Below are 26,620 nucleotides of genomic sequence, written 5' to 3'. Positions count from 1 at the left end.
ATCCAATCTTCAATCTTCTGTCTCATACTTAGACCAGCTAGCCTCGGAAAGATGGCAGAAAAACAGATACAACAAAAAGAACATTGCCAACAGCAAATAATAAGCCATTCTAGCTGAATCACTTAGAGGCAGTAAAACATCTGTTACAAATTTGTGTAGCATACAAGAGACACAATGGAGCTGATTCACCAATTTTTTTTTGCTTCCCAATCTCGTATAGTATTGCAGCAACACTTAAAACAAAAACTAAATAAAATATAAACTTCCTTCAAGGTGCTATTTACACTTTTTTTGTGTAACTATACAACAGAAAAGGTATATTCCCAAAGAGTTCCCCAAAAACAGCAAAGTAACAATACAACTCTGATTACTGCAAAATAATTTACCAGAAAGACTGAAAGGCATCCAAAAGATACACCAGAGGGAGGGAGGTGAGAAATGTACAGGCAGTACAAAATATTGGACACAGTTTAGTTAGCAAATATATTCTGAAGTCTGTATCTAAAATAAAACAGCTACAGTGATCTCATCAGAGAATGCTGAAACATTAAAACAGAAAATTGCATAATTTAGTAGAAATGTTCTGATGATGTTGACAGGTAGCTGTGTCTAATGCACGCTGACAAATATCTTAAGAGGATCATTTCTGGATCAGACACACATCATTTTGGAAAGTTCTTCCAGCTGTGGAGTGTTCAGCAAGAACATGGCAAGTGAGTCAGTCAGTCACTGATCACAGTTAAGAGATGCAAAAGGAAAAAAAAAGACTGAAGCAATACAGGGACATCTGGAGACTATCCTGGTCCTGAAGTTAAAGCTGGACAAGCTTTATTAGAATTTCTAGGTTTGGCTCTTAACAGTAGGAAGCAAGTGCAAAAAGTTGCATAACTGTTAGCTGAACTGAAAGTAAAGCTTGAGACTTTGGAGAAGTGACAGATCAATTGGGTAAGACTGGGGAAAAATCGTAGAAAATTACAACTCCAGACTCAAGCTGAAATGCTGATTAGAGACAATACACAGTCAGGATAGAGGAAGTAAAGAATATCTAAACAAGTAGTCTAATTTAAGATTAGTAAATTTCAAGAGTTGGAAAGAACGAGTTTGCTATTATATGGGATTGTCAAGCTGCTTAGGCTATATTTCAAAAGGAGTCTAAAGTCCTTAAAAACTGAATTGTGACAGCTTTTTCCTGCATATGTGGAGACTTTAGAAATTTGGGACTACAAACATGTACCACTGGGTATTGCAGGGTAAAGACACTGCAAAACAGCAGATAATGTCTTAAAAACAAACCACAAAAAGGAGTCCAAGGATATTCCATCACTAATTCCATTTAGGAACTCATGGTCAATAATACTACAGCAAGGAAATGGTTTTGAAATTCTGGTGGGTTATGCAGAAAACCATAAATTAATTTTCTTCTATGTAAATAAGAAAGTGAAGTCACTGAAGACACGTTGGCTCAAAAACTACAAGATCAGGAAAAGAGTAAAGAGTATGACCAAAGTGAAAGAATTCTTCATAACATTTTAATGAACTATACATTGTCAATAACCACTACCACCTCTAACTGAATCTAAGGTAGACCTGATAGTGCCTAGCAAAGGCATGTAAAGTGACTGGCATGGCTAATTCCAAAACCACTGCTGTCCTGCAAGGCAAGAAAAATTTACCAGCAGTCTTCCCCTGGCACAGAAGATTGCAACACCCCCCAAAGTCTCTTTAACTTCTTTACCCAAAGCATAAATTTACCTAAATCATAAATTTACCCAACTATTACCTAAAGGCATGCAAAGATGTCAGATCACGAGGATCTCTTTACACTCTCTCATTGCCCACATGTAGAAGCAGCACACAGGACATAACCCTAATGAAATGTAGCTAAAACAGAATGAGAAGCTTATCAAACTGATTCCATATTTCAGTCTTACTGGTGTAATTTAACAAAGTGAGAAAAGGAGGATAGAAGCAACGGAATGGACTTGCTTACAAGCTGAACACTCCTCCAATCTTTAGGAATGATATCCAGACTTCAAGTTATATACTTGTTTTCTTAGCTTATGACCAGAAATCCATCAAACATAAAAAAAAGCAGTAGAGGGTGTTTTCCATAAAACACTGTTCATCTGTTCACTTGAAGTGTACATTAGAACAGCTTCTACTGACTACATGAGTTGTCACAAAAATCCTACACCGTGTCAGCATGCTTTTTACAGTTGCATTCGAGTCACCATTTCAATCTTATGCAAATTGCTAGAGTTTTTATTGCTGATATACAAATATAGTTTCAATCACCCTTCTAGAGAAACCCAACAAGTGATCATCAAAGCATAAAAAATAAGAAAGAAACTTCAGGGACCAGTAGGGGAATGCCTCAGAGCACAGTGGCTAGCCACTTAATGTGAACTCACAGTGGCACTTACCAGTGACCTTTTGCAAGGTCTTTAGGTCAAGTGTAACAAAGAGCAAAAACTCTGAACGTTTACTTGAGTGCTGTGCAAGGGTTCACTGCTGCAAAGCCTTGCACAGGCAGGCTTATTTCAGTGAGTAGATCTTTTAAGTTCAGTGGGAAGTGCTCACATACATTAAGATACTTATGCTTAAATCTTTGCAGGAGCAGACCCTTGAATATGGGAGAAGGTTATGGTCTGTTTATTTAAATAACACTTTTCTGAATCTGAAGAGTTGTTTTTCTTACCTGAAGTCTAGTATTCATTTCCAAGAAGTAGAAATTCTTACTGGAGTCCACAAGGAATTCTACTGTTCCAGCAGAGGAATACTTTACTGCTTTGGCAAGAGCTACTGCTTGTTCTCCCATTGCTCTTCGAGTTTCAGGATCCAGAAAAGTGCTACAATACAGAAACAATGACTTTTTTTAGTTAAAAATAATAATTATTTAATCATTTAATCTTCTGTTTAAACAATGGTCAAAAGAGGACAGCATCATTATTTAAGTTATGAAAACATGTCAAGACTGTTAAATGTATGTCTTTACATTTATATTACCCCTAAGTAGATACACTGCATGCTTTACAATTATTGCTAATGTACAGGAAATTCAGGATAAATAACCATATTCTCTAAAATATAAAATAACAGAACACAACACTCTTTGAACAGTCAGATCTATAACAATGCAAATTAAATGAAAAAAAAGACATACAAACTGATGCAATCTCAGGAGATATTCATTATCCACGTTAATTTCAATACAGTCTTTTCCACAAATCTTGGATACACTCAAGTGCAACCAAAGAGCAGCTCAGCTACCACCTTGGGAGCCACTGTGAACACTGCCCAATGTCTCTCATTCTAGGAGAGCACCCCACCACATCCACCGGGCCAGTGAATTGAAAGACTGTGGAAGTCTTTCTGGAAGTAACCTATTCTTCTTGTTACTCTCCTCTACCATAAATGCAGATTTAGATTAACCTATGCAGATTAATTAGATACATATATATTTCTGCGGTATTCTACCAAAGCCTTGAAACCAGTTGCCCCTCAAACTGATACATTGATTTTCAATGAAAGAACATGTAGCTGTTCATCTTACATAAGCTTGTAAATACACTTCTTATTTATATTTCTGGTTTGACTTACATTAGGCACATAACTCAGCTATCATTTCAAAAGTATTTTTTCAAGGGAATAAACAGTCACTTCCACCTTACCTCTAAGTTACTCTTTTAAACTAAAACACTAAGTGTTACATATTTCTTGAGAGGGGGTTCAACAGTGGGCCCTAATTCTGCAAAGGAGCAATCAGGGGCCTTCACCTATCTAAAGTGGCCCCAAAGCCAGTGAAGCTCCATCTGGAGCCCTGGACTGCACCCAGACAGAAGCCAGTGCTTGGTCAGGACTTACCTTTCAGCACTTACTGGGGTGCTTTTCACTGAGACCTGAACTCACACAAGAGCTAAAGACGTCTGCCACAACAATCCGTATTTGACATGACACAAGAAGTGAGCAAATATCTAGGCAAAGTAGGAGACAGTGGAATCCTTTTCTTTACTGGAAAAGTGCTACTTCACAACTCTGTCCTTTCAGTGCCCAGAGACAGATTCTGATGGACCAAAAGGAAGGCATTTTCAGAATTTAGGAAAAAATTTTTTTCTTGGCAAACATTGGGACCAACAGGAAATGGAAGTCAAGTCTCATTCCAAGAAAGCTGTATCAGATCCTACATCAGATGAAAGGGAAGATCAGAAGACACAAAAAGGGTGTCATACCTATAAGAACAGGCACTGATAAATGCAAAATAGTTTCATAATATTTCTTATTTTCATTCAGTAAGAGGATAATACATTACATGAAATCAACAATCTATAATTCAGTGTGGAGTATTTGCAGGGCTTTGATCATGAAAGGTCAATGAGGGGCTTAGGAAGAACAAAACCTTCTCAATATCAGCTTCATACTGTATTTCTAGAATAACCATTATTACTTCTCATGTAGATGAAAGACAGTTACTCCCCTTCATTACAGTGGTGTCTTCCCTATACTTGTTAAATGGAGGTCGGAGATCTCACTGTTCACCTCCTGCTGCAGCCAGAGAATGGAACGCAGGTGTCACATTGCTAAACTTGATCTCCGCCACACAGTTAAGCTTAACACTCTGAAATGACTGGATCATCCCTACCATTGGCTAGGTTAATTAACCAAAGTTTTCGTATTCCCCTCTGCTGCTTTACCTTTCAAATACATTGTTTCTCCTTTTTTAACAGCACACCTTTTATTAACCAAAATAACTCTTCTAAAATCTAATTAGGCATCACTTGAAAACACAGCATTTTAAACCTGACTTTAAATCTTTTTCAAACATAGATCTGTTTTTCTTTAGACCAAACAGCTCCTATGGCAGCCCAAAGGCTACAAAATAAAAAGGAGTCACAAAATAAAAGCATCAAAAAGAAAAAATAAATCAGACCTGACACTTCACTCATAAGACCTTCATCAAGTTATTGTCAGTTAATCAAAGGGAATACGATTGATTTGTCACATTGTTTCTACAGCCAGAGAGACAAACCACATGGGCAAGATGTTACCTCTCCACTTCTAGTTCATCAGATAAGGTTTCCCAAAATATCCCTATCACCTTCACTCACAGACAAGGTTGAGATTTTGAAAAATACAAACAGTTACCATCAGGGGAAATTTATTGCTCAGTTTGGACAAAAAATAAATGATCAATAACACATACCCTTCCTCTGAAGATTCCACCCACACTGAGGGAGTGAACCTCAATTTTCTAAATGTCAAAGTCAGCTTCCCTGCTCCAAGCACACTGCTTGTTTAAAAAATTACTTACCTATACAAAACATTTTCCTTTGAGATATTTATTACGTACTACCAGACCGTGGGCATAAATATGCTAAATGATTTGAGAACACAGTTCTGCCCCCACGTCTAAACGGTGCCCACCTATGAATCACATGAACAGTCACAAACAGAACAGGCTCACATTTCTCTTAACCCAAAATCCTTCAAGGATTTCTAGACAGTGAGAGGAAATTTAGAGTCTGACACACATATATGGATAAGAACTCTAAGGAGAACCTGTAGATATGTTCTCTAATTCAATAATGCACCTTTCTGCTAAGTTCCTTCCTACATATATTCATTCAAATTGTCAGTGCCTCTGAACAGATGACCACTCCTGCGCACAAGTGATAAGGCAAATTTGAAGCGCTTTAAGAAGCTTCTAACAGGTTCAGAAATTGTTAGATAGGACACACATTCTCACCAAAGTAAAGTTATAGAGCACTCCTCTGAGTTAGTCCTCCAATTATTGAATAAGATTGTCAGTTAATACTCCTGTGCATTTAATTTTGATTGACCCTAAAGGATCCATGGGGTTTTTCTCCACATGGGAAACAATCTCTTATTAATCACTCCAGCAGACAGCAAAATATAACCACACCTTTGCATTTTTTCTTGCCAAAATACAGTGTCTCATGGCAACCGTCTCCGAAAATGAACAGAGAAGAGTTTGGGCAGTTGAGGAACAAAAACTCAACTAAGGAACTATTAAATGTCACTCATGTCACTCATCTCTTTAAATGTCAGCCTCTGTGAAATGAGAGGACAACAGCATATCCAAAAATGTGTGAAAGTAGAAGCAGGTAAAATTACAGTACATCACTGGAAGCTCTGTGCATCACTAACTTTGCCCAGCACAAACTAAAACACTAGCGATGATTGGATGTGTCTTATTGTCTGTGCTTACCAAAACAGAGTAGGACAACTCACCATGTGAAAAAGGTATAAACAAAGTTTGTTGGTCTCCTATGTGAATCTGGGGAATTGACCACCATGAACACCAGGGGTCCCTTGAATACTGTAACCTCATTCATGTGTGAACTAAAGGGGCTTCTCTCTGCAAATGAGAGAGGGTTTTTCATTTGTTGTTTGTTTTTAACAAAAGACTAAACTTCCCTAGGAAAACTGGAGATACAAACACAAAATGATCCCATAAGGATAAGTTCAGCAGCTGCAGACTTAGCTTTAAGAAAATCATAGGTTACTCTCCAAGCCAAAAGGCCCAAAGTCTCTTATTAGACACTTAGGAAAATGCCATCATAATAGAGTAAATCAAAAAAGGCATAAGAGGCCAATGTCAAAAGCCCTAAATTGTCCAAAAGGAAAAAAAAAAAAAAAAACATTTTAGCCCATAACATCCCTATCTCCCGGGTTTCGTGAAAGAAAATAAAAAGGTTTGACCTATCTCAGAGGTCTTAATAGCAGCTACCATTTAAAACAGGAGAAAAGAGGACAGTCTATTTCCTTCATCCAGCCATACCAGAAGAGGTGCGTCCACGAGTCCTTAAACAATCAAACTGAAAGAGCATTCCCAGGAAGGGTTAGCTTGAGGTTTTAGGGTCTCTATGGTGTCTCACAGAAGTAAGTGCCCTGCTTATCTGCAAGTCTTGTAACCCTTTGAAAATTAGTGGATTCTGCAGACAAGTGCAAGTGGCTGTAAGGCAGACAGCACTTCCAAAGCTGTCAGTAGAAGTCTGGCAGAGTCTAAAACATTCAACAACAAAAAGGAAGAAAAGTTTTCACACCAAATTTTGGAAGCTACTGACTTGCCCACGCTCTTGTAGAAGTATAGGAGGGGATGAGAACTTACTGGCAACTCCAACAGAGAAGCCCAAGAAAGTTGAAAGGCTGGTACTTTTGATGAAAGAAAACACTCTGATCACAGCTGGCTGGTGAGAGAAAGATGTATCACGCCACTTTAATTGACCACAGGCAAGGAGAAGGAGCAGGCAGGAATGACAGGCATTGCCTTACATACACTCAGAAGACAGAGGCAGAAGACACTCCTCTTTTAAGTGCTTAGGTACACATATATGCACATATGCATTATATCAGGACCTGAAGTATTCACTTTCCACAATAGCACAGTAAGATCTTTAGGCATAAGCAGCATAAGGCTCCCAAGAAATCCACAAGCCCTACCAGGAAGGATTTATTAGTAGATTTGTATCTTTAAACTTTGGGGTTTTATTTAAAATATAGGTCAAACAGTGGCAGTCCTGCAATTACGATTCAACATTAACTAACAAGGCACCTCTAAAGAAGCATCATTTGGATGATGTGCTTTTCCTCACACCCCAAATTGTTGCATCACATAGTTCTGTGCTATAACAAAATATGGCAAACCCATCCCAGCTGGTGAACATATTACAGTGGCAATTCCCACAGGCAGTGATATACCTCTGTCTGCCTTTCTGAAATCAGAACTTCCTGCTGTGCTTTTTATATACATATTCTCTGATGACTGCCATGCAACAGAAAACACAGCAAGGCCATATCTTGCATAGCAGCAAAGTATTCCAGCTTCACGATAAACCTGTAAGATTACGATAGTTTTGCACTTTTGAGTTACTGGACACCTGGATCTCTAGTTCACTACCATGAACAGTACTAAACGTGGTGCAAAGTATTTTATACTTCATATTCCAATTCAAATGGAAATATACAGTATTATGTGGCCTTCACACAATTACTCTAGTATAGCCAAATACCTGTATCTGTGGTAAAATTCATACTTATTTCATATTTTATTTGACTTTTATATCCAAAAGTGAATATAAAGAAAAATCTCATATATATTAACAAAGCCATCTCATACCAAAATATATCTGATTGGTAAGATCCATATCCATTTTATAGAAGATCATGAAAAAAATTAACTACACAACACCAGTTTTTTTATGGAAAGACACTGTAAAGCAAAATCAAAACACCCTCAAGAACAACATCAAAACTGCATTACAGTCAAATTATTGTAACAAACATTTATTTCCTTTTGCTTTTTAATACAATAAAATTTCCTTGCATTTGTACAATAAATAGAACCAGCAGCCTTCCAAAAGTGCTTTTAGTTACCATGAAGCTGCATCAAGAATCCAGTATACACACCTTGGTGCTTCCTCCACAACCTTCTGGTTTCTCCTTTGAATGGAGCATTCTCTTTCATTCAACCACAAGGCATTGCCATGTTTATCTGCCAAAACCTGAAACAATAACACACTGCTATTAACTAACAGATGTTAGATATGGTCTTTTGACATAATACTATTATGAAGCATTTAGGGTTTGGGGGTTTTTTTCCCAATCTAAAAATAAAGCTTGGGAAAAAAGCTCATGTAGAAAATTAATTATATATCAAATACTAATTGAACATTCCTTCAAATTCTGAATAGGACTATTCTAAAGCCTCTATGTAGAGTCTGTAGAAAGCAAAAAACCCTCTCACTTCAAAATTTGATTTCTGAATGTTTGGGGTCTTCTTACAAAAGGCTGAAATAAGATTAAAACTACATTTTCAAGCATTTTAAATTGCACTGCATTATGAAATTACACAAAAGCAAACCAACAAAATAAACATCTCCAAGGATGCAAAATTTTGCTCCTGACTTTCAGAAAGAATGTCTAATGAAGCTTTCTCAGTAAGCAAACCACAGTGTCCTGCCTTTAGTGAAGAAGAAGAAAAAAATATCTTCAGAAACTTTGTTATCCTCATTAAGGAGAATTAAATTTGCAACTTCCTCAGTACTTTCAAAGGAAATTAAAGCAGTAGTTTCAAGATTTTTTTTAAAAAAAATCAAGAACTACAGTTCTTGGCTGCAGCCAAGAGGTAACAAAATCAAGTATCCAAATCCAACTACATAAATTACACACTAGAAAAAAAGCCCAAAAGTTCAGCATAGCAGAACTCTTAATTAATTCTTCAACTTCAAACTAGAGGTGAAAGTAAGGAACTCTGTCCCTTTATGAAATTGATGGTATGATGCAGCCATTTCCAATACCAAATACTGGATTTGAAGATTCAAGTAGACTTCTTCCCATCTTATGATGATAACTCTACACTTGTTCTCAGAACAATTTCTTTTAACACACAGCACACCTGCTCCCTTTCTTCCTTATAAAATTTTTCTTCTAACCCATTTTTTTTCCATCTATCTTCCTGCTCTGATCTGCAGGAACCCATGACAATATTCATGCTTCATTCTTTAACAGAGAAGTTCTACACTGAAAACCAACAAGATGAAACAAGGAGACAATCTTCCTCAAACTGTGTGAACTCAACCATACCTACTCACATTTATGACAAAGAATCTGTATTACTTATTATTCCTTTTAGTACCACAGAGCAAGTATGGCACCAGGCAAGATAATTCCTGCATCTATGACACCAATGGCTGCTGAGCCGTGAAAAATCTGGGGAGATATGACTGAAAACAAGGCAGTGAACTCATGAAGACAACAAAAAACTACAACAACAACAACAAACCAGGTACTTCCTACCCAAATGCTCACCCATCCAATCCAGGTGAGTGGAGCTCTACAGACTCATGGGGCCCTACAAGAAATCATTTGGGAGGCCCAAAGATTTTTGGACTCGCTTTTTGTGGGGGTTATTTTAGTATTAAAGCAGTACCTTTAGAGCATAGCATGGTACTTGATGGAAAAATCACTGTTCTTTAAGTAGAATGATTCCTTATGAGCACTTCTGTTTCACTGTTAGAAAACCTACAATTTCCACAGTATTCTGTCTCATCAAAACAAACAAAAAAATCTTGGAACATTACAATAAAAACTGGTAATTGTGCTTCTCTCCTCTCTCTCCAGGTATTTTTTCTGAAGAGGATAATACATTTTTTCAATCCAAGCAATAATTTTTTTTTTTTTTTCACTTCAGGACATTTCTCATATCCTACTAAACTTCAGCAACCTGGACCTTAAAAGAAATGTTTTTCCATTATTAGTAAATGGAAAAAAGAGACATGCATGAACATCTACTATGAGAAAGTAGTTATAAATAGAACAAGCCAACAACATCTAGCATTAGGCTTTTACTTTTATTCTGTGTATGCCATTTTCAGCAAAGGAAACTAATCACAAAACAATTGTATTTCAGACATTTGCAGCATACTGAAATCATCATCTGTGAGAGGACATGAGATTCCAGTACATATCTCACTAAAAATGCATGTCCCAGCTACAGCTTTTGTTTCTAATATCTAAATATTCATAACAGAAAATGCCCTGTTTTGCAGGATTAGATGATTATGACATTAGTATATGCTATGTACATCTACATGCCAAAATAATTAAGTATTATGCAGTGGAATCCCGCCTACATGACTCAGCAAAATTCTGTTTCCAGTTGCAGGATTGTTGTTTAGCCAAGTAGTAGACATTCCTTGTACCCTTACTTTAAACCTTTTATCAGATACTTCAGGAGAACAAGACTTCAAATCAGTTCAAGCATAAAGTGTATTTGGACTCTATTTTCCTGTTAATTGTTTTAGTCTTTTCTCATGTTTTACAAAGTGATTGTTTTATAGCTAGACACAGGAAATTTCTTATTTAACAATTTTAAGTACCAGTGCTTTAGAGAAATATAAGAAAGCTAAAAAAAGTTCTATTTAAAAGTTACTGCTAAATTAATAAATATTTGGCATCTGGTCTCAAATTGTTTGTATATTCAGCAGTTTGAAAATGAACCAAGGTCAACGTCCTAAAGCTGATTAGAACATGAAGTTAAAATGATATGCTATGATATTGTTAAAAAGTACCATCAAAGTGCTTATATAAGGAAAACAACATTCACTGTATATCCACTATAAATAAAACTATAAATTATTAATATCAAAGCCATTTTGTTGAAATTACTCAACAGTTCCTAAATACAGTACTGTTAATTTTTTTGGGATAGCCTTTTTTTAAACCCAAAGGAATCTAGACTGTGTAAAATCTGCCCTGAACTCATGGAAGTATGGAGGAACCAATCTCATCTAACTTTTGTCGTTGAAGAACCAGTAGGAACCTGCTCAATCTCCCAAAACTGCATGCACTGAAAGAAAGAGATCTTTAAGGCCTAGTGATCGGCACATAAAATAAAAAGATCATAAAATAAAAAAACAGGCAGCCAAAAATTATTAGCCACAGCAAGAGAACACAGAAAGATGCTCTAGCAATCTGACCTCTTTTGAACCCTAAGATCAATGCTGAAACTGAGAGTTCACTATACACCTTTACATGACCCTTCAATAGACGATAAGGTGGGGTTTAGATTTCATTTTTACACCATTTTTCATTTTGCTGTTTCACTGTTTACAAACTATTTCTTCATGTCTCTCTTCCTTCTTCACTTCTCCCCTTCTACTCCTTTCTGCTGAGCCTGTACTGGGAGCACTACACCCAGCTCTGGAGTCCTCAGTACAGGAAAGACATAGACCTGTTGGAACAGGTCCAGAGTAGAGCCGCAAAAATGATCAGAGAGACTGAACACCTCTCCTGTGAGGAAAGGCTAAGAGAGTTGGGGTAATTCAGCCTGGAAAAAAGAAGGCTCTGGGGATACCTAATTGCAGCTTTTCAGTACTTAGAGGGAGGCTGATAAGAAAGATGCAGACAAACTTTTTAGCAGGGCCCATAATGACCGGAAAAGGGCTAATAGCTTTAAACTACAAAATAGTAGATTTAAACTAGATATAAGGGAGAAATATTTCTTTTTGAGAGTGGTGAAACAATAGAACAGGTTGCCTAGAGAGGTGATGGATGCCCCATCCCTGGAAACATTCAAGATCAGGATGGACAAGGCTCTGAGCAGCCTGATCTAGTTGAAGATGTCCCTGCTCATTGCAGAGGGTTGGACTAGATGGCTTTTCACAATCCCTTCCAGCCCAAATCATTCTAGGATTCTATGATATGCAAGTTAGCCCCATGGGAAGCACCAGGCAGGGGCACACATCTGGCAGAGTGAAAAATGTTAAATATTTCTCTCTTATAAATCATTCCACACTATCAAATTTACTGTTGTTGTTTCACTTAGTTACTGAGATACTTCAGGCTCTCACTATCTAAAAAAAAATCCAACAACTACATGTCACAACGCAGAAAGGATTTAGATTTTGGACAAAAAAAATAAATTTCTGTGTAAAAAGTGAAATTTCTGTTGAGGAAATGAATATGCTCTGTATAGATTTCTTGTCAGGAAATACCTCAAGGCTATTGACAAACACAATTCAGTTACCTACATAAGATCGAACATCACAAATTTTTAAATCATAATTTTGGGAATGAGTGCCTAAAAGAAACAACTTTTGGTCTGCATTAGCTGACCTGACTTAACTCTAAATCCAATAAATGATAGAAATGGTAATAATGAAGAAGTTAAAGAGAATACAACTGATTTTGAACCACAAACTGCCCAAAATGGGACACAAATCCTCCTGAGTTCCCAAGGAGAATTAGATACTTCACAGCAGAATTCCAAAATACTGAAAAAAACACCTAGACCTTGCAAGAAATTGCTAAGCATGGCAGTTCTTGAACTCCTTCATTCTCTGCTGCACTCAAGCACTCCAACAGGATCCAGAGTTCAAATCTCCAGCCTTCAGAACAGATGCTTATAACATTTTTTTTTCTCCCCCAACAAACTGAGCACAGCTCAGTCTTCCTGCTAAAGAAAGGCTAGAGAATAAAAACAGGAAGGCTGTATTGTACATGATAGCCATGTAGCTTGAGCAATGACCCAAGACACCGGAAAACACAAGACTCTAGGCCTTTTTTAGTGGAGTGTTTGAAACATCATGAACTTTGATTTATTTATGAGTTAAAACCTCATTAAATAAATACACAGTACTTAATAGTAGCAATAGTAATAATAGTACAAACCTGGATTTCTATGTGACGAGGGTTATCAATGAACTTCTCTATCAGTAAGCGATCATCACCAAAACTTGAAGCAGCTTCTTGAGATGAAAACCTAAAACCTTCCCTTAAATAATGAAAACAAAAATAATAATCACCTGTATTTTAAAAGTTAAGTCCTGAAGCATACAAGAAAGAACACTTACTCATTTCAGTAAACAGTCAGTCTTCACTAATCAACACACATATCCGAAAACCAAGTTATAACATTTGCATTTGATTCTGTAATGGGTATCCCTTTTTTCATGCTTTTCTTACAAAGACGGAAAAAAAAAAAACAACCAAAAAAACCTCAAACCAAACCATTCTCAAAGCACAAAAAAATTTCAGTCTGTTTAAAAAGCCTGAACATTTACAACAATTTTTATTCATTTTCGTCTGCAAAAGTAATAAAGTAATAGAATTTTAAGACCCAGTAATCACAAAGTATTTGTTATACAGAAGTAAAGGTGAAGCTCACCATTACCTACAGCACACAGCGCTCAATACTCAAGAACAGCAGAGGTTGGTTAGTTGTGCATTAAAGAACTGCAAATGTAATATAGAAAATTCCACCACTGAACACAACCTAAAGGTGCAATACTTGACTTCACAGAACACACCAGCTGTACTAGCAGATTTTCCCTGCCTTAAAGTATGAGTGTTATATGGAGCATTCTGTATGCTTCCCTCTGTTTCTTCTTTTACATACGTAGTTAAACAAAATAAAGATACTTTATTTATTAACTTTTTTTCTCTGAATAGCAGAAAGAATACTCCTTGGCTCAAAACCTCTGACAACCAACTTCATGAACAGCTTTCTCAGGGTGAGATAGAGCATAATGCAAGGACCCAAAGGCTTCACTGACATTTTCTACAGGCTCTGTAAGTGGTATATTAGTCCCATTCATGTTGATACATATGAAAAGCTTGGTCAAATGTCTGTGTGACTGACTACTGAAACACAGCATCCCTGACATTTGTGCCCAGAATAAGAACTACAGCACAACTGAGCTGAAGTTTTCATGCTTTCCACCTCTTGGATGTAGTTAACCCAGACCACAGACTCACAAGATAGGTAAATTTACAGTAGAGAAAAGTGTATATTTAGAAGTGTATCTTCACCTTCTTTCAGCATTATGGGATAATACATGTTGTAATTTTGAGACATTATACTTAATGTACAACTTTCCTAAATTCATATTTAGCTTCAATATATTTAATTACCTAGTTAAGAGAAAAAAGGGACATCAAAATTAGCAATTCTGTGCACTACCTGATCTGTCAAAAAAAAAAGTGCTGTAACAAACAGCCATACACAGTGTTTCTTATTGAAACAGATTTACAGCTATTTTAACTCCTATATCAAAGGCTCTGTTTTGCTTTGTAAACATTTTTGTGTCAGTTTTATGCACAATTATTCACAACTGACTTTTTCTTTCACCGAAGGATGTGTGCTATTGCACTTTAGAAATCTAAACTGCAATACTTGTTAAAAAAAGACAGGTGCCTAATCATCTCATCCATACATCTGTAAACCTTTTAAAATTAGGAATGACTATCTCAGATATTCTGAACTTGTTTTATCTTACAAATCTGTGCAGTTGAAATTGTCCAATGATAAAAATTACTTCCAACTGGTTGTGAGGAAAAAAATTGCTGGCAAGAATGAAAAAGCTAAGCAGGCTTTTTAGGGAGGCTCTGTAATCTCAATGCAAGACCCAATCAGGCAAAGTTCTAAGCAACCACCTTTAAACTGAGTGTTGATGTTATTCAGAGGATGAAGCTGGACGGACGAGATGCTGTCTCAAGATCCCTTCAAACATGCACAACTATAAAGAGGAAAAACAGGATCTCTCTAAGGTTCCCCTCTATCCCTACAGTACATTTACTCACGCTGAAGTTTAAGTTGTACAAAAGCATTACTGATGTTGCCACAAGCCTTCCTGTGGTTGTCTGAAGTGAAACAGCCATGCCAACTTTCTGCCTCCAGCTCTGAGATCAGCAGTGCTGCTTTAATTAAAACAATTTTCTTTCGAGGCAGTCAGACACTAACAAAAGACTGTACTCATTATGTAGAATTTCAGTTTTTGGTATCAGGAAATAGTAAAATAAAATGTTTTTTCTTGTCAAGGCCAGCATTAGAAGGGCCATCTAGTTAAAAAAGTAGATGTTTGATAATCATTAGTATAGTAGAAGCCCTCTAAAGCCCTAACAAGTAGCCAATAGATACTCAAATGTTGTTGATTTTACACACAAAACCAATATCCATTGCTTCAAGCTTAACTCCAAATTTAAAAAAAAAAAAAAAAAAACTAAAATTATCTAGTCACAGCATTTATGTATGTTTACATATGTAGATGGCATGTGAATTTGAGGGTTTTTAAAAAAATATGGGTTTAGGAAACACTGTTCTTCACTCATCCAATGAGATTCCTTCCCCTCGCTTCAATAGCACAAAGCTGTGCAGGACAGACCAAAGATGTCAAGCCCATACACTCCCATTTTTGCACAGTAGTTTGAAAGGCCAAGTGCAATGCTTCGGTAAAATAATAAAACTCAGTGCACAGGCTTGTAATAGGTAATGCTGTTGAGTTTTTTATTGTCCTCTTATACTGCACACTTCATATTTCCTTTGCTTTCGGAGGTAGAGGACTCAGAAAGATTTGCTACTTATTATTTCATATTAACTTCTTCAAGTCCCACTGCTCATTCCTTCAGAGCCATTGGAAGACTACAGCATCAGGGGGAAAAAAAGTAATTTCAATCAATGCTTCTAAAGACAGGCAGGAAACTGCAGAAAATTACTATTTCAGACTACAAAAACACATTTACTAGTAGTAGTCCCCACGTGTCCTGCTGCACCATTCCAGTGAAGAGCAACAACTGTGGAACAGCAGAAATAAACACAGCATGGCACCACAAGACCACAGAAAAGAAATTATAAGGGGTTCTTGGAATCTGAGAACAGATGTCTGATTTATGTTCATAAAATTGGCCTTAGCACCAAGAAAGAATTTCAGAAACACGACAATTTACATTTTCCTGTTACTATAGGTTAAAAGACAAAATCTTTCATCTCTCTAAATATCTGTTGCTGGAAGCTGCCTTGGTAAAAATTTTCAAAACAGATACCCCACTAAGCATGCAAGACTTCAATATCTAGGAAAAGTTACAGAAGATGCGACAATACGGGGAAAACACTAACACAAAACTCCAAATTTTTCAAAGGTAAATCTTAAAAAATAATTTAGTACAAATTCCCAGCTTGGAGGTTATCATGTCTGCAGCTGAAGCTACTAGCTAAAGAAACTAATTTCTACATACACGTTCAGAGTTTAAAACATGGGCCAATAGCTCCTGTACAATGACCTCCGATACTGAACCTACAAGCCAGTAAGTGCCTTTACGTGCAAAGATCCATCACAACCTCTGCCAGAAAGTTTCAATCTCTTCTTTGGAAATGATAGAGTCCTGAATTTAATTCCTTTTCAGAGCTGCCAGCACAGTCCTCTTAGCACCTTTTAGATTTAACATTACAGTATAAGGACAAGGCTTGCATAACTAACCATAGTTACTAACCATAACTCCAAATAATGAGGACCTGAATGATACTTCAGAATTGAACTGGGCTCGATGATCCTTGTCCATCCCATCCAATTCAGGATATTCTATCATTCAAAAGCTTTCCATAAACAAGGCAAGCAGCTCAAATTATCATTAAATAGGACTGAGTCAAAGTAATATCACTAAATTAATTTACTGATATGCAAATGTACATAAAAGACTATCCCTAGCAAGCTTCTACTGGTACCAATCAGCTCTACCAGGTGACTTTCTAAACCATAACCACAGCCTTTCTCCAAGTTAAGTCAGCAATTATGATTTTAGATCCACTTTTCATTTAAAACAGTTACTTTAATCAAGCTCCTTTGCTCCTTTCTGAGCTAAACAAGAAATGAATGCCTTCCTTTCCAGTCCAACAGATGCAACTGCTGCCTGAACAAGATCAAGGCAGTAATTTTGGATTCTAAAGCAGTAGCAACAAAGTATCCTTTTAAGAAAGAAGGTTATTCTAGATCTTCATTCTAATGCACAAAACATTATTTTCCTATTTGGATTTGAATACAAATGGACTAGAGAGAGCAAGGTACAAATAAACCCACCATGTTTTCTTTAAATCTAAAATTTAACTGCTAGACATTCACTGTCCTTTCATCCAGCTTTTAGGTTTCGACAAACAAAAATTTAATAGGGGACAGAAAAACGACAAGGAAGTCATGCAGGTGACTAAATTAAACTAATGAAAATTTCAGTTGTACTTTGAGTTGACTCCAGCAATTGTGCTGCTCTCTCTGTGCAGAAAGGAAAACATTCATGTTATTTTGGATCAAATAGGCTTTTCATTACAAGTCTTTGAAAAATCAGAAAATACGTTTTTCTGTAAGATCAGCAGCACATGGAGTTGAAATCAGGCTCCTCGCTGCCAGAATATCAGCAGAGAATGGACTGTAAAATTCTGAGTCAACAACAAAGCATCATGAAATGTTCAGGATTCTGACAACCAGTAAGACATAAAAACATCTGCGTGTTGAAACACATGTTCTTTGAAAACAGACAAAAGTACAATAGTTTGCTGATACAAATACTTTAAACACAGAAGGATGCAATTTATTAGAGCACATTCTGGTAACACCGTATGTGTTTCCATGTATGAATCATCAGTCTCATCAACTTTAACAGAACTAATGGCATGCATTAATGTTTGTCAATCAGGGCCAATAAATATTCTACCTAATACAGAGAATTAATAAATCAGCATTCTGAAAGGCATACAGCAAAATGTTATTTACACTCTAAATTTACGGTCTAACATTGGACTAACAGCAGACGTAAGTGTTGGTTTTTTACTTAAATTAATGGATGATGTTTTGTAAGGTTTGTGCAAGAAATAATTAGAAATAGGCACACGCAAACTTCCAAAGTATATTGCTCACTCTACTAAAAGGATAAAACCAAATAATATCCAATTTCTCCATCTAACATTTCATATCTGCTCAACTGTCAGCTCAAAATGGCTTAATGGGACTTCAGTAACTGCAGCATTCATCAAGGCAAGCTTTTGGACAGCATCTCACCTGGTCTCTTCATCATCCCAAGCGATTCTCATGCCTTTCCCACCACCACCTGCTGAGGCCTTGATCATGACAGGGTAGCCTAACAGCAGGGAACAATTAGACAGAAGTTCAAACTTTGTTCAGTTGGTCAGAGGAACATGACAACTGACCACATGTCCAATAAAGCCAGTAGACAATAACTTCGTTTATTAAAACACTTTGTTTGCAGGGAGAACAGAGGAGAATTTTTTCTTTTCAAAACTTAGCTGTCAGTGCAGTAATTTCTACAGCCAAGAAAGGCTGTCTTCTCCAATTCATTTATACTAAAAAAAACACTGAATGAATTATTCCCAAATAATGAAGTGATTTATGAATAAGGCATTTGACCTTTTCAGCTCACATTTCTTTAGGAATAAAATTTTTTTCCTTTGTTGCTGCTTAAATAATTTTTTTTTAAATTAATAGCAAAAATGAGTAGATAATAAATTAAGTCTAAAGACTGAGTAAACAAATATGTATCTTATCGACACTTCTAGTGCAGTACATTATAAGTAACAGAGCAGCTCAAGACCTGTGCTGCTTAGACATTATGTAATAGTATCAGAAAAGAGATTGCTTTTTTTTTTTTTTACAATAAAAAAAGTATCCTCCCCAAACTGACAAGTAGTAAGAAAAAACAAGCAGTATAAATCTGACAGCATTGTACATAACCAGCAATATCTTACTTGTAGAACAAGATACTATAATACAGACATAAGGCAGGACCTTCATTTTCTGAAGGTTAGAAAATTACAGTAACAAAGTACACTGTTTAAATGAAGATTTAGTAATGATTGTTTCTCTTTTAATTCAATCTTTTCATTCAAAGCAACTTCCTGCAACAATTTCTTCATAACAGAGAACTTCACCTTTCTCTACACGAACATGCAGAAAACTAAAAATTGAGGATCTGATTAAAATGCTTTTGACATTTCTAGGATACCAGAAAATTCTTCATGCCTTTGGTCTCCAGTATGTTTAATGAAAATCACAACATTAAGGCAAATATCAGACTAGTTGATATTGTCTGGCAAGAAGAGTCTATCAGTCCTTGAGAACTAAAGAAACATTCTATAAAAGGCTTTGATCTGGGGACAGAAAGAGACATTTGAATATGGTTCCTAGAAGTAGTCCAGTCTAGTGTCATATGTGTTACTGGTATTTACAGTTTCTTTCTGGAATGTAGATCTACTCTTGCTCTGTCAAGTGGCAGCAATACAATATGCCCACCTCCCCTTCATAGTGATTTAACTGAAAGGAGGTTCAGGAGAAGATAATTAAAACCAGGAAGATCTAGAAAACCTTTTTTTTTATTAAAAAGTCTGAAACAGATACCGAAAATAAGGCATGAGACAAGCATAAGAAACAGTAGTGTTGATTGGAAGGCAGGAAAGGAGCAACAATACAAGAGAACTTTAAATTAAGAAAGGAAAAAAAAAAATCAATAAAATAGTTTCCAACTTAACACATTATTAGACTGTGAAACCCCAGGCTGTAAAGCATTCACATGGCTGAAAGCTGTAGAGAGGTAATAGTTAAGCATATGTAGAGCACAAAACAAGCTCCTATAGGCATGCATTACCAAAAGGCTATAAATCTTCATGCCTTGGAGTCTAAAGTAGTCTCTGGTTACAACGTATGAGGTTAAGACCAAACAGAGCCATGCAAATAACCTTTCTAGAGTCTCTCTTAGATTTTCTTATGAAATACCTGATACCACCCATAGAGGGGTACAGGATAAGTCAAGTAACAATGAGTTTGATCCAGGCCTCTACAATCTCAGAGGTTAAAGGCAAAATAACTCTAGATTACGTGCAGCAACAGTGAAGTTCAGCCAGTTTTCATGAAATTCAGTATATGCAATATCTACACAGGAGCATTTTATTGATGCTGTAGCTGCATTTCCAGATCCCTGACAGCTACCAGGCTCCTACACAAGCCACTGGATATCTCGAAATAAAGGAAAAAGCACATCTTGTATAACTTTTATGCAAGAAATGAGATTTTACTGGATAACACTAGCTAATCTCTAGCAATACTATCCCCATCTGGAGACTCTGTCCAACCCACATAGCTGAAAGACTGAAATTTTGAAACAAACATTGTTTTCAACCTTATTATGGCAATTTCCATCACCTAATCTATCTTATTCAGTGTTACCTATACTTGAAAAAATCATCATCAATTGTGCTACCAATTTCAGTCTAACAATATCAGTCTCTTGAATGGTTTGCTGATTTTAATTCTGTAAGCAGAGTCTAGTCCTAATTTACTGTTCTTTAGTTTCAAAAGCAAAACAGGTGTGTTGAAAGTGAGCCTCGGTGAGCCTTTATATGCTCCAAAATGTAATTCATATATGACAATTCACATGATTAAATTATCAGAGAGTATACATGGGCTACTAGTATCATTCATCAAGTATGGGACCACTTTGCTTCCCCTCCCTCCCACCTTTTATGTACAGTGATTATACGTCAACCACGCTTGTAGGCAAGGCAGTTAAAGACTCCCAAGAGCCACTATATAATTAAAATAAAGTTGGGGTTTTTTTAAAGTAAGGCCTGTTTTGAAAAAATGCATGCAGCTTCTCATGTTGAGAAGTAAAAATTGCAACAGACTTCTACATGTTAGCACGTAAATTAGCCAGTCCCCTGAAAATAAGGGTACTGGAGCTTTTGCTCAAATATGAGGTTACACACTCCTTGCTCTTGGTGGCACTGAACTAAACTTTAGAGCAGCTCTTTAGCCAATAGCAAACACTGAAAGAAAGGTTTTGTAAAATTTAAGTTTTGCACGCATATTGGGTATAGGATACTGGGATCAGAATGCATTACTCAACACTCCCCACTTTTGTACTACTCAGCAGCAATCAAAATTGCTTAAGTATGTTCACGTGGATTGGCTGGATTAGTTGTGGGAAGGGAGAGGCATGCAAACAATTTCTAACACCATTTATAAGTACCCACAACAACAGCAATGAAAAGACTCACAAAGCAGACAAATTTTTGAGTAGGTATTAGGGTTTCAATCCTTCCCTCAAATTAGATGCCAATTTATGTGAAATTAAAACTGCATATGAGATTAAAACCTACTCTTGTTTTAAATTCTCGTGATGCCTCTTAAAGATGGGTCTAAAGATCTTAGGAGGCAAGAAGCTAAAAAGCTGTCCAACTTGAAGATCACCGCGCCTACTTTTGCTGCTAAATAGGTACTAGTAAGTTAGGACTGCTTTGTTTCCAGGACAGTTACTATTCTGAGAATCTGAATGATAAAATGAGTAAACAAACTTCTGATGTCCCACAGCTGTTAGCTCCCAGAACTTTGCCACCGTGGTTTTTAGATGTCAACCATTTTTATAAAGCTGCAGATAGTAGACCACAGAACACATTGTGCAATACCAGTTTGAACAATATTGCATGTGGTGATATCAGATTCTTTTCAATATCCATTATTAAAAGCTAGCACTAACTAAACCCATGTCAAATGAAACATGACAAAAAACCATCTTTTTCACCTCTTCAGTTTTGTACAGACTTTCATTTAGTTTTAACTGACTGCACTTCATAGCTGTTCAATACTTTAAAATAGAGGAGTCAAACTTTCTGGAGTTTCATCAATGCTTCAGAATCAAGAAGCCAACAGTTCTTAATGTACAACTCTACACACAGACCTAAAAGCAGCTTGGGAAAAGGGCCAATGTAATTAAGCACTACAGAAAGGATCACAAGAGCAAAATAGCCCACACCAACAGAGAAAAGAGACTCTAGAAAGGAGCCAATACAGCAATTTGTGCCTGAACTTCTTCCAATTTCCGATTTAGCTTAGTATCTGTGTCACATTCTCTCCTGACAACTCAGGAAAATCTCTCAAATCAGGGGCAAAAAGACGGTTTCCTTCCCACACCTAGAAAATGTGTATCCATAGATAATAGTCACTGAAACAGGTAAAGGCTGTATTTCTCAACCCTGAGGTGCCATGCTCCACTACTACAGGATCTTGGGCCAGAACACTGCAGGGAGAAGCAGTAAAAAAACACAGGCAGCAAGAGAGCATCAAACAGAGTTTTAGTGTTTTAAGCGCTGACCCATGGTTATTTTTTTAGTAATTTCTTAAGCCTTCTTAGAAGACTGAAACTCTGGATTAGTGAAATCAGAAAACAATCTGAAAGTATTCCATTGCATTATACACAAGGACAAATACATTATATATATATATACAAGACACTATAATTTCATTCAATCTTAAATCAAAATTAAAATCACTAGTTTTACTCTGGTCAGTGGTTACAATTAGACAGAAGCTTAACCCAACTCATCAACTTGTTGAAACATGAGTGGAAAAAAAGCCAGAAGGGACATTTTTCTTTCACTACATGGTATCATAGTACAAACCCTTCTTGTATCAAAACAGTTTAAGAATTTTCCATCTAAATAAAGCACCACCCAGCTGTCTGTAATTGACTTTATTATCATAGATTTAAGACTGCCTTGATAAAATGACCTCTGAAGTGCTACTGATATCAAAGACAGGAACAGTCAACGGAACACTGAAGAACTCAGAGGAAAATTAAAAAAGAATGTATTCTAAAGGGTGTCTAGAAAGCCTTCCTTCTATACTTCTAGTATGCCTTCTGACTTATACTCATCAAAGCTGTTTAAAAAATACTTGCAGGAAATCTTTAAAACACAAGAGCAAGAAAGATTATTGAAGAGAAACTGAACTGAAATAAAGTCACAACACTATGTGACTAAACCCAATTTTATTTACCATTCTCTTCTGAATGTTCCAGTTTGATTAATAATCTCTTTCTTTTGGTAATGACAGTGATCAGTTATCACTGGATTTCACAACAAGGACAAAGCCTGACCCAAAGAAATGCTGACTTCAATTGTGTCAGCCTAAAAGTCAGCCAAGCCTAGGAGGGGTTTCAGGGCAGTTAACCAGTGCAGGGTAAAAGGCCCAACTTAAAGAGGAAAGATCTTACACTGCTTAGAAGTTATCTGTAGCAGTGTAAGTCCCGCTTTATCTGGCACATAAAGGCACGGCAATAGCTTTTGACACAGGTGAAAAGCTGTTTATCTACCTGTGATAAACCTAAATAGCTTCTCATGGTTACAGTCTCAAAGAGAAAATTAAAGGAAAATCATACATCTTACTGTATTAGATTCTTCTTCTAGAAAGCATTTAAAAACATGCATAATTTCAAGCATGTAGTTTAGTATTTTCACTAATATCAAGCTTTAGTAAATAAAAGCCAAAACTCATTAAACACACATTACACTTAACCTTCATCAAAATGAGTCCCAGACTCATTTGCTGGTTGCTCTTTTCACCGTTCTACAAGATATTCTGAAGCTGAATAGTGAATTTATTCCAGTAAGCACAGAAGGCTGGTGCTCTGGAGCATATGCAAGCTAGCTACAGTCCACACAGTGATGAAGAATGAAGATCATAACATCACCGGTGTCAGTCTCCATATAAAGGGAAATGTACCATGCCTAGCTTCTGACTGTCATGTCCAATTGCAGATATACTTTCAGACAACCCCTTTAGTGAGGTACTCATTACTGCGTATTACAGTCATTCCACAAATCATGGCTGCACTTGTTCTGCAAAGTCCCGTTTGAAAAGCTCAAATGTGATGATTTAAGAGACAGGGCGTTAATTCCTAGATTCTTCCAGCCCTATGGGCAACAGGGAACTTAAAAACTATTAAAACATTATTTGTTCTATAGGGATTACTTATTACACATTCAATTTAGTCAACCATGTCTGCTGAGAGGCACACAAATCCCACCATAGCTAATTTAAGAACTTACCAATTTCCCTTGCAATTCTGACAGCTTCATCTGCATCCTGTAAAAGCAGGAAATGAGACCCAACGTTAATCCCATCAGCCATTGCACTATGTCCTGAGGGCAGTCATATATTGCACTACTGTCTCCTCCGATTCATTTAATGTTTGATTTTACAACCTTCTGACCCTTTTCAGCCAGAGGAATGTAAAATTAATACCATAAGTGGAATGTAAATTCTACCTCATCATTAGTGCACTGGGAAACTCAAAGCAACGAGGAATCAGCTGACAGGAAACACAACCAGGATGGCAAAATGATTTTCTGCAGTTGTAGGAATTTAATGCTAGAATTTAGAAGTTTACTATCAATAATGGACCATAAATCAGATCGTTAAAGTTTGTCCACTACCAGCTTGTTTCTGTCCTCACAGGTATTCCTTGTGTTTTCCTGATTGCTGTCAGTAGGGGGAGTTGATTCTCTATTGTTTGGGAGTAATTCAAGTTCAGGAAAAAAAAAATCTTGCAGAACTTCTTTAAAGACAAATGGGTTTTGTTTACTCAAGAAGGAACACAAGCACTTCAGTTTTGAAAGTTCTGCATTCTGAAGACAAGATAAACCTTAAATGCATCATTTTAAACTATATCTGAAAGAAGAAGATTCCCATAATTGTTTTCATTTAAGAGTTACACATTACTAGCATACAACAACTATAAAAATGCTTTTGTTGATGCCACCTATTGCTGTAGCTGTCTCATACTACTGCAGCCTGGTACAGAAAAAAATCCTGGGAAATTCAGAGAATAAAAAACCAAAATACTTGAATTGCTTACTTTTCAATAATCAAATCGCTTCTCCTGCAGTAGTTAATTCTGGTTATTTCTACTGATAACAGTACATTTCCATTATACAAAATCAGAAAGAAAAAGGGTTAAATTACAGTGGTACGGGTTAAGCTTGAAAATTCCATCCAAATTTGCTAATATTTATACTATCCCATGACATACATTAAAAAATTTGTATAGAAGGTATTAATGTCTGGAAACCACCAGCTGCTAACTGTGTCTGAAACTATGGGGGCTGACTTATGAACATTAAACTGAAACCTGATATTTTTAAAGCTTTCAAGGCAATCCATTTTAAAAGTACCCAGGTCAGAACTTTAAAAAAAAATACATAAGAAATGTTCATACCTGGTTCATTTATGTCCGATAATAAAACAAAATCCTCTTTAAAAGTCTTCAGTACCTAGTAACAGCCCCATGAAGAATAAGGGGGCTGGCAGGGGAAGTTGTCAGAAAATTTAATTTCCTTTCATTAGCTAGTCTGCTCCACAAATCGGTGCTTGTTAAGTTCAAAGCGGTCCTGAAAGCAACATCAGTTTTAAGTCTTTTTACTCCAGTCACATCTGTTAATGAGATTTTTCCAAATAACAATTGTTTTTAACTCAAGAGATAAATCTAGCAAAAAAAAACCCCTGCCCCTCACACTGCTCCCCCCCAAAAAATCCTCAAGAGTTTACTGTTTTATTACACCTTGCTGCTTTCCATGACCCTGCACCCTCCAAATTTTAGCTTAAAGGGATAAAATGCATGAAAAGGGTCATTTAAGAATGTTAGTGGTTTCCACACATTGAGTTTGAAGGTTCTTTGTTCCTGCCTGTGACAGTTATGCGAGAATACTTCCCCTTAATAGCCTCTCTGTCAGGAAGTGTTAAACCTGCCAAATGCAGACAATTAGAGCCTCTTGAACAAAATGCAGGAAGAGTGATGACTGATGAAGAGCCACGATTATAGTCGAGAAGGAAACTTTTACATTTCTTTTCTCTTGCAAATTCACCCATATATTTGCAAAATAGAATTAAGGGGGGGAAGCAAACAGGGTAATCTTTATTCACTTAGTTACCTGCAAACAAGTGGCTAACTGATACACTACAGTCCACAGGAAGACAAGCTGCAAATCATTACAGGGGAACTTTTCACTGCCACTGTATTTTTATACATGCATACAACAACTTTAGGTAACAAGCAGATTGGTATCAGCAGCACTAATTGTCTTAGTTCTGGCTTGAAAAGACTTTAGTTATCTGCCAGCACAGTTATTAATTTACACTGTTTCAACATCTGTTTCTTTTACAGTTCTAACATACTAGAACCCAAACTCTAAGATACGAGGGGGGGGGGGGGAATATCAACGCATACTCAAATTTTCGCTTTCAAAGAGCATTTCTGAACCAGAAAACAAAAATTTGCTGTGCTTTAATGAGGAAAACTAATAAAAAAATTAAAAAAAAAAAAAAAGAAAGAAAGAAATTGACACATTGAAATCTCTGGTAAGTCTTTTGATCTTTGTCCATAAGAAAGTATGTTGACTGTATATTTAAAATATCATGAATTTCACTTGCTGATTACATAAATACAGAAGCAGTTTGAGTAAACAGAAAAAGTTAGGACTGCTATTTTT

The 26,620-nt window shown here is 36.5% G+C and overlaps 1 protein-coding gene across 1 annotated transcript in view; it reads right to left on the bottom strand.

Annotated features, from left to right (window-relative positions):
• The window catches only part of PCCA (propionyl-CoA carboxylase subunit alpha), a 275,482-nt gene that overhangs the window by 165,345 nt on the left and 83,517 nt on the right, over window positions 1-26,620 (bottom strand). Inside the window, exons 8-12 of the mRNA XM_082277691.1 lie at window positions 24,182-24,218; window positions 18,345-18,423; window positions 13,192-13,294; window positions 8,428-8,522; window positions 2,699-2,849 (exon numbers count right to left, since the gene is read on the bottom strand). Of these exons, the coding sequence (XP_082133817.1) occupies window positions 2,699-2,849; window positions 8,428-8,522; window positions 13,192-13,294; window positions 18,345-18,423; window positions 24,182-24,218 (465 nt within the window). The remainder of the gene's footprint in view (window positions 1-2,698; window positions 2,850-8,427; window positions 8,523-13,191; window positions 13,295-18,344; window positions 18,424-24,181; window positions 24,219-26,620) is intronic.

Source organism: Coloeus monedula, assembly GCF_965178545.1.
Source record: "Coloeus monedula genome assembly, chromosome: 3".
NCBI lineage: Eukaryota > Metazoa > Chordata > Aves > Passeriformes > Corvidae > Coloeus > Coloeus monedula.
This window is presented reverse-complemented; position numbering and strand designations above follow the sequence as displayed.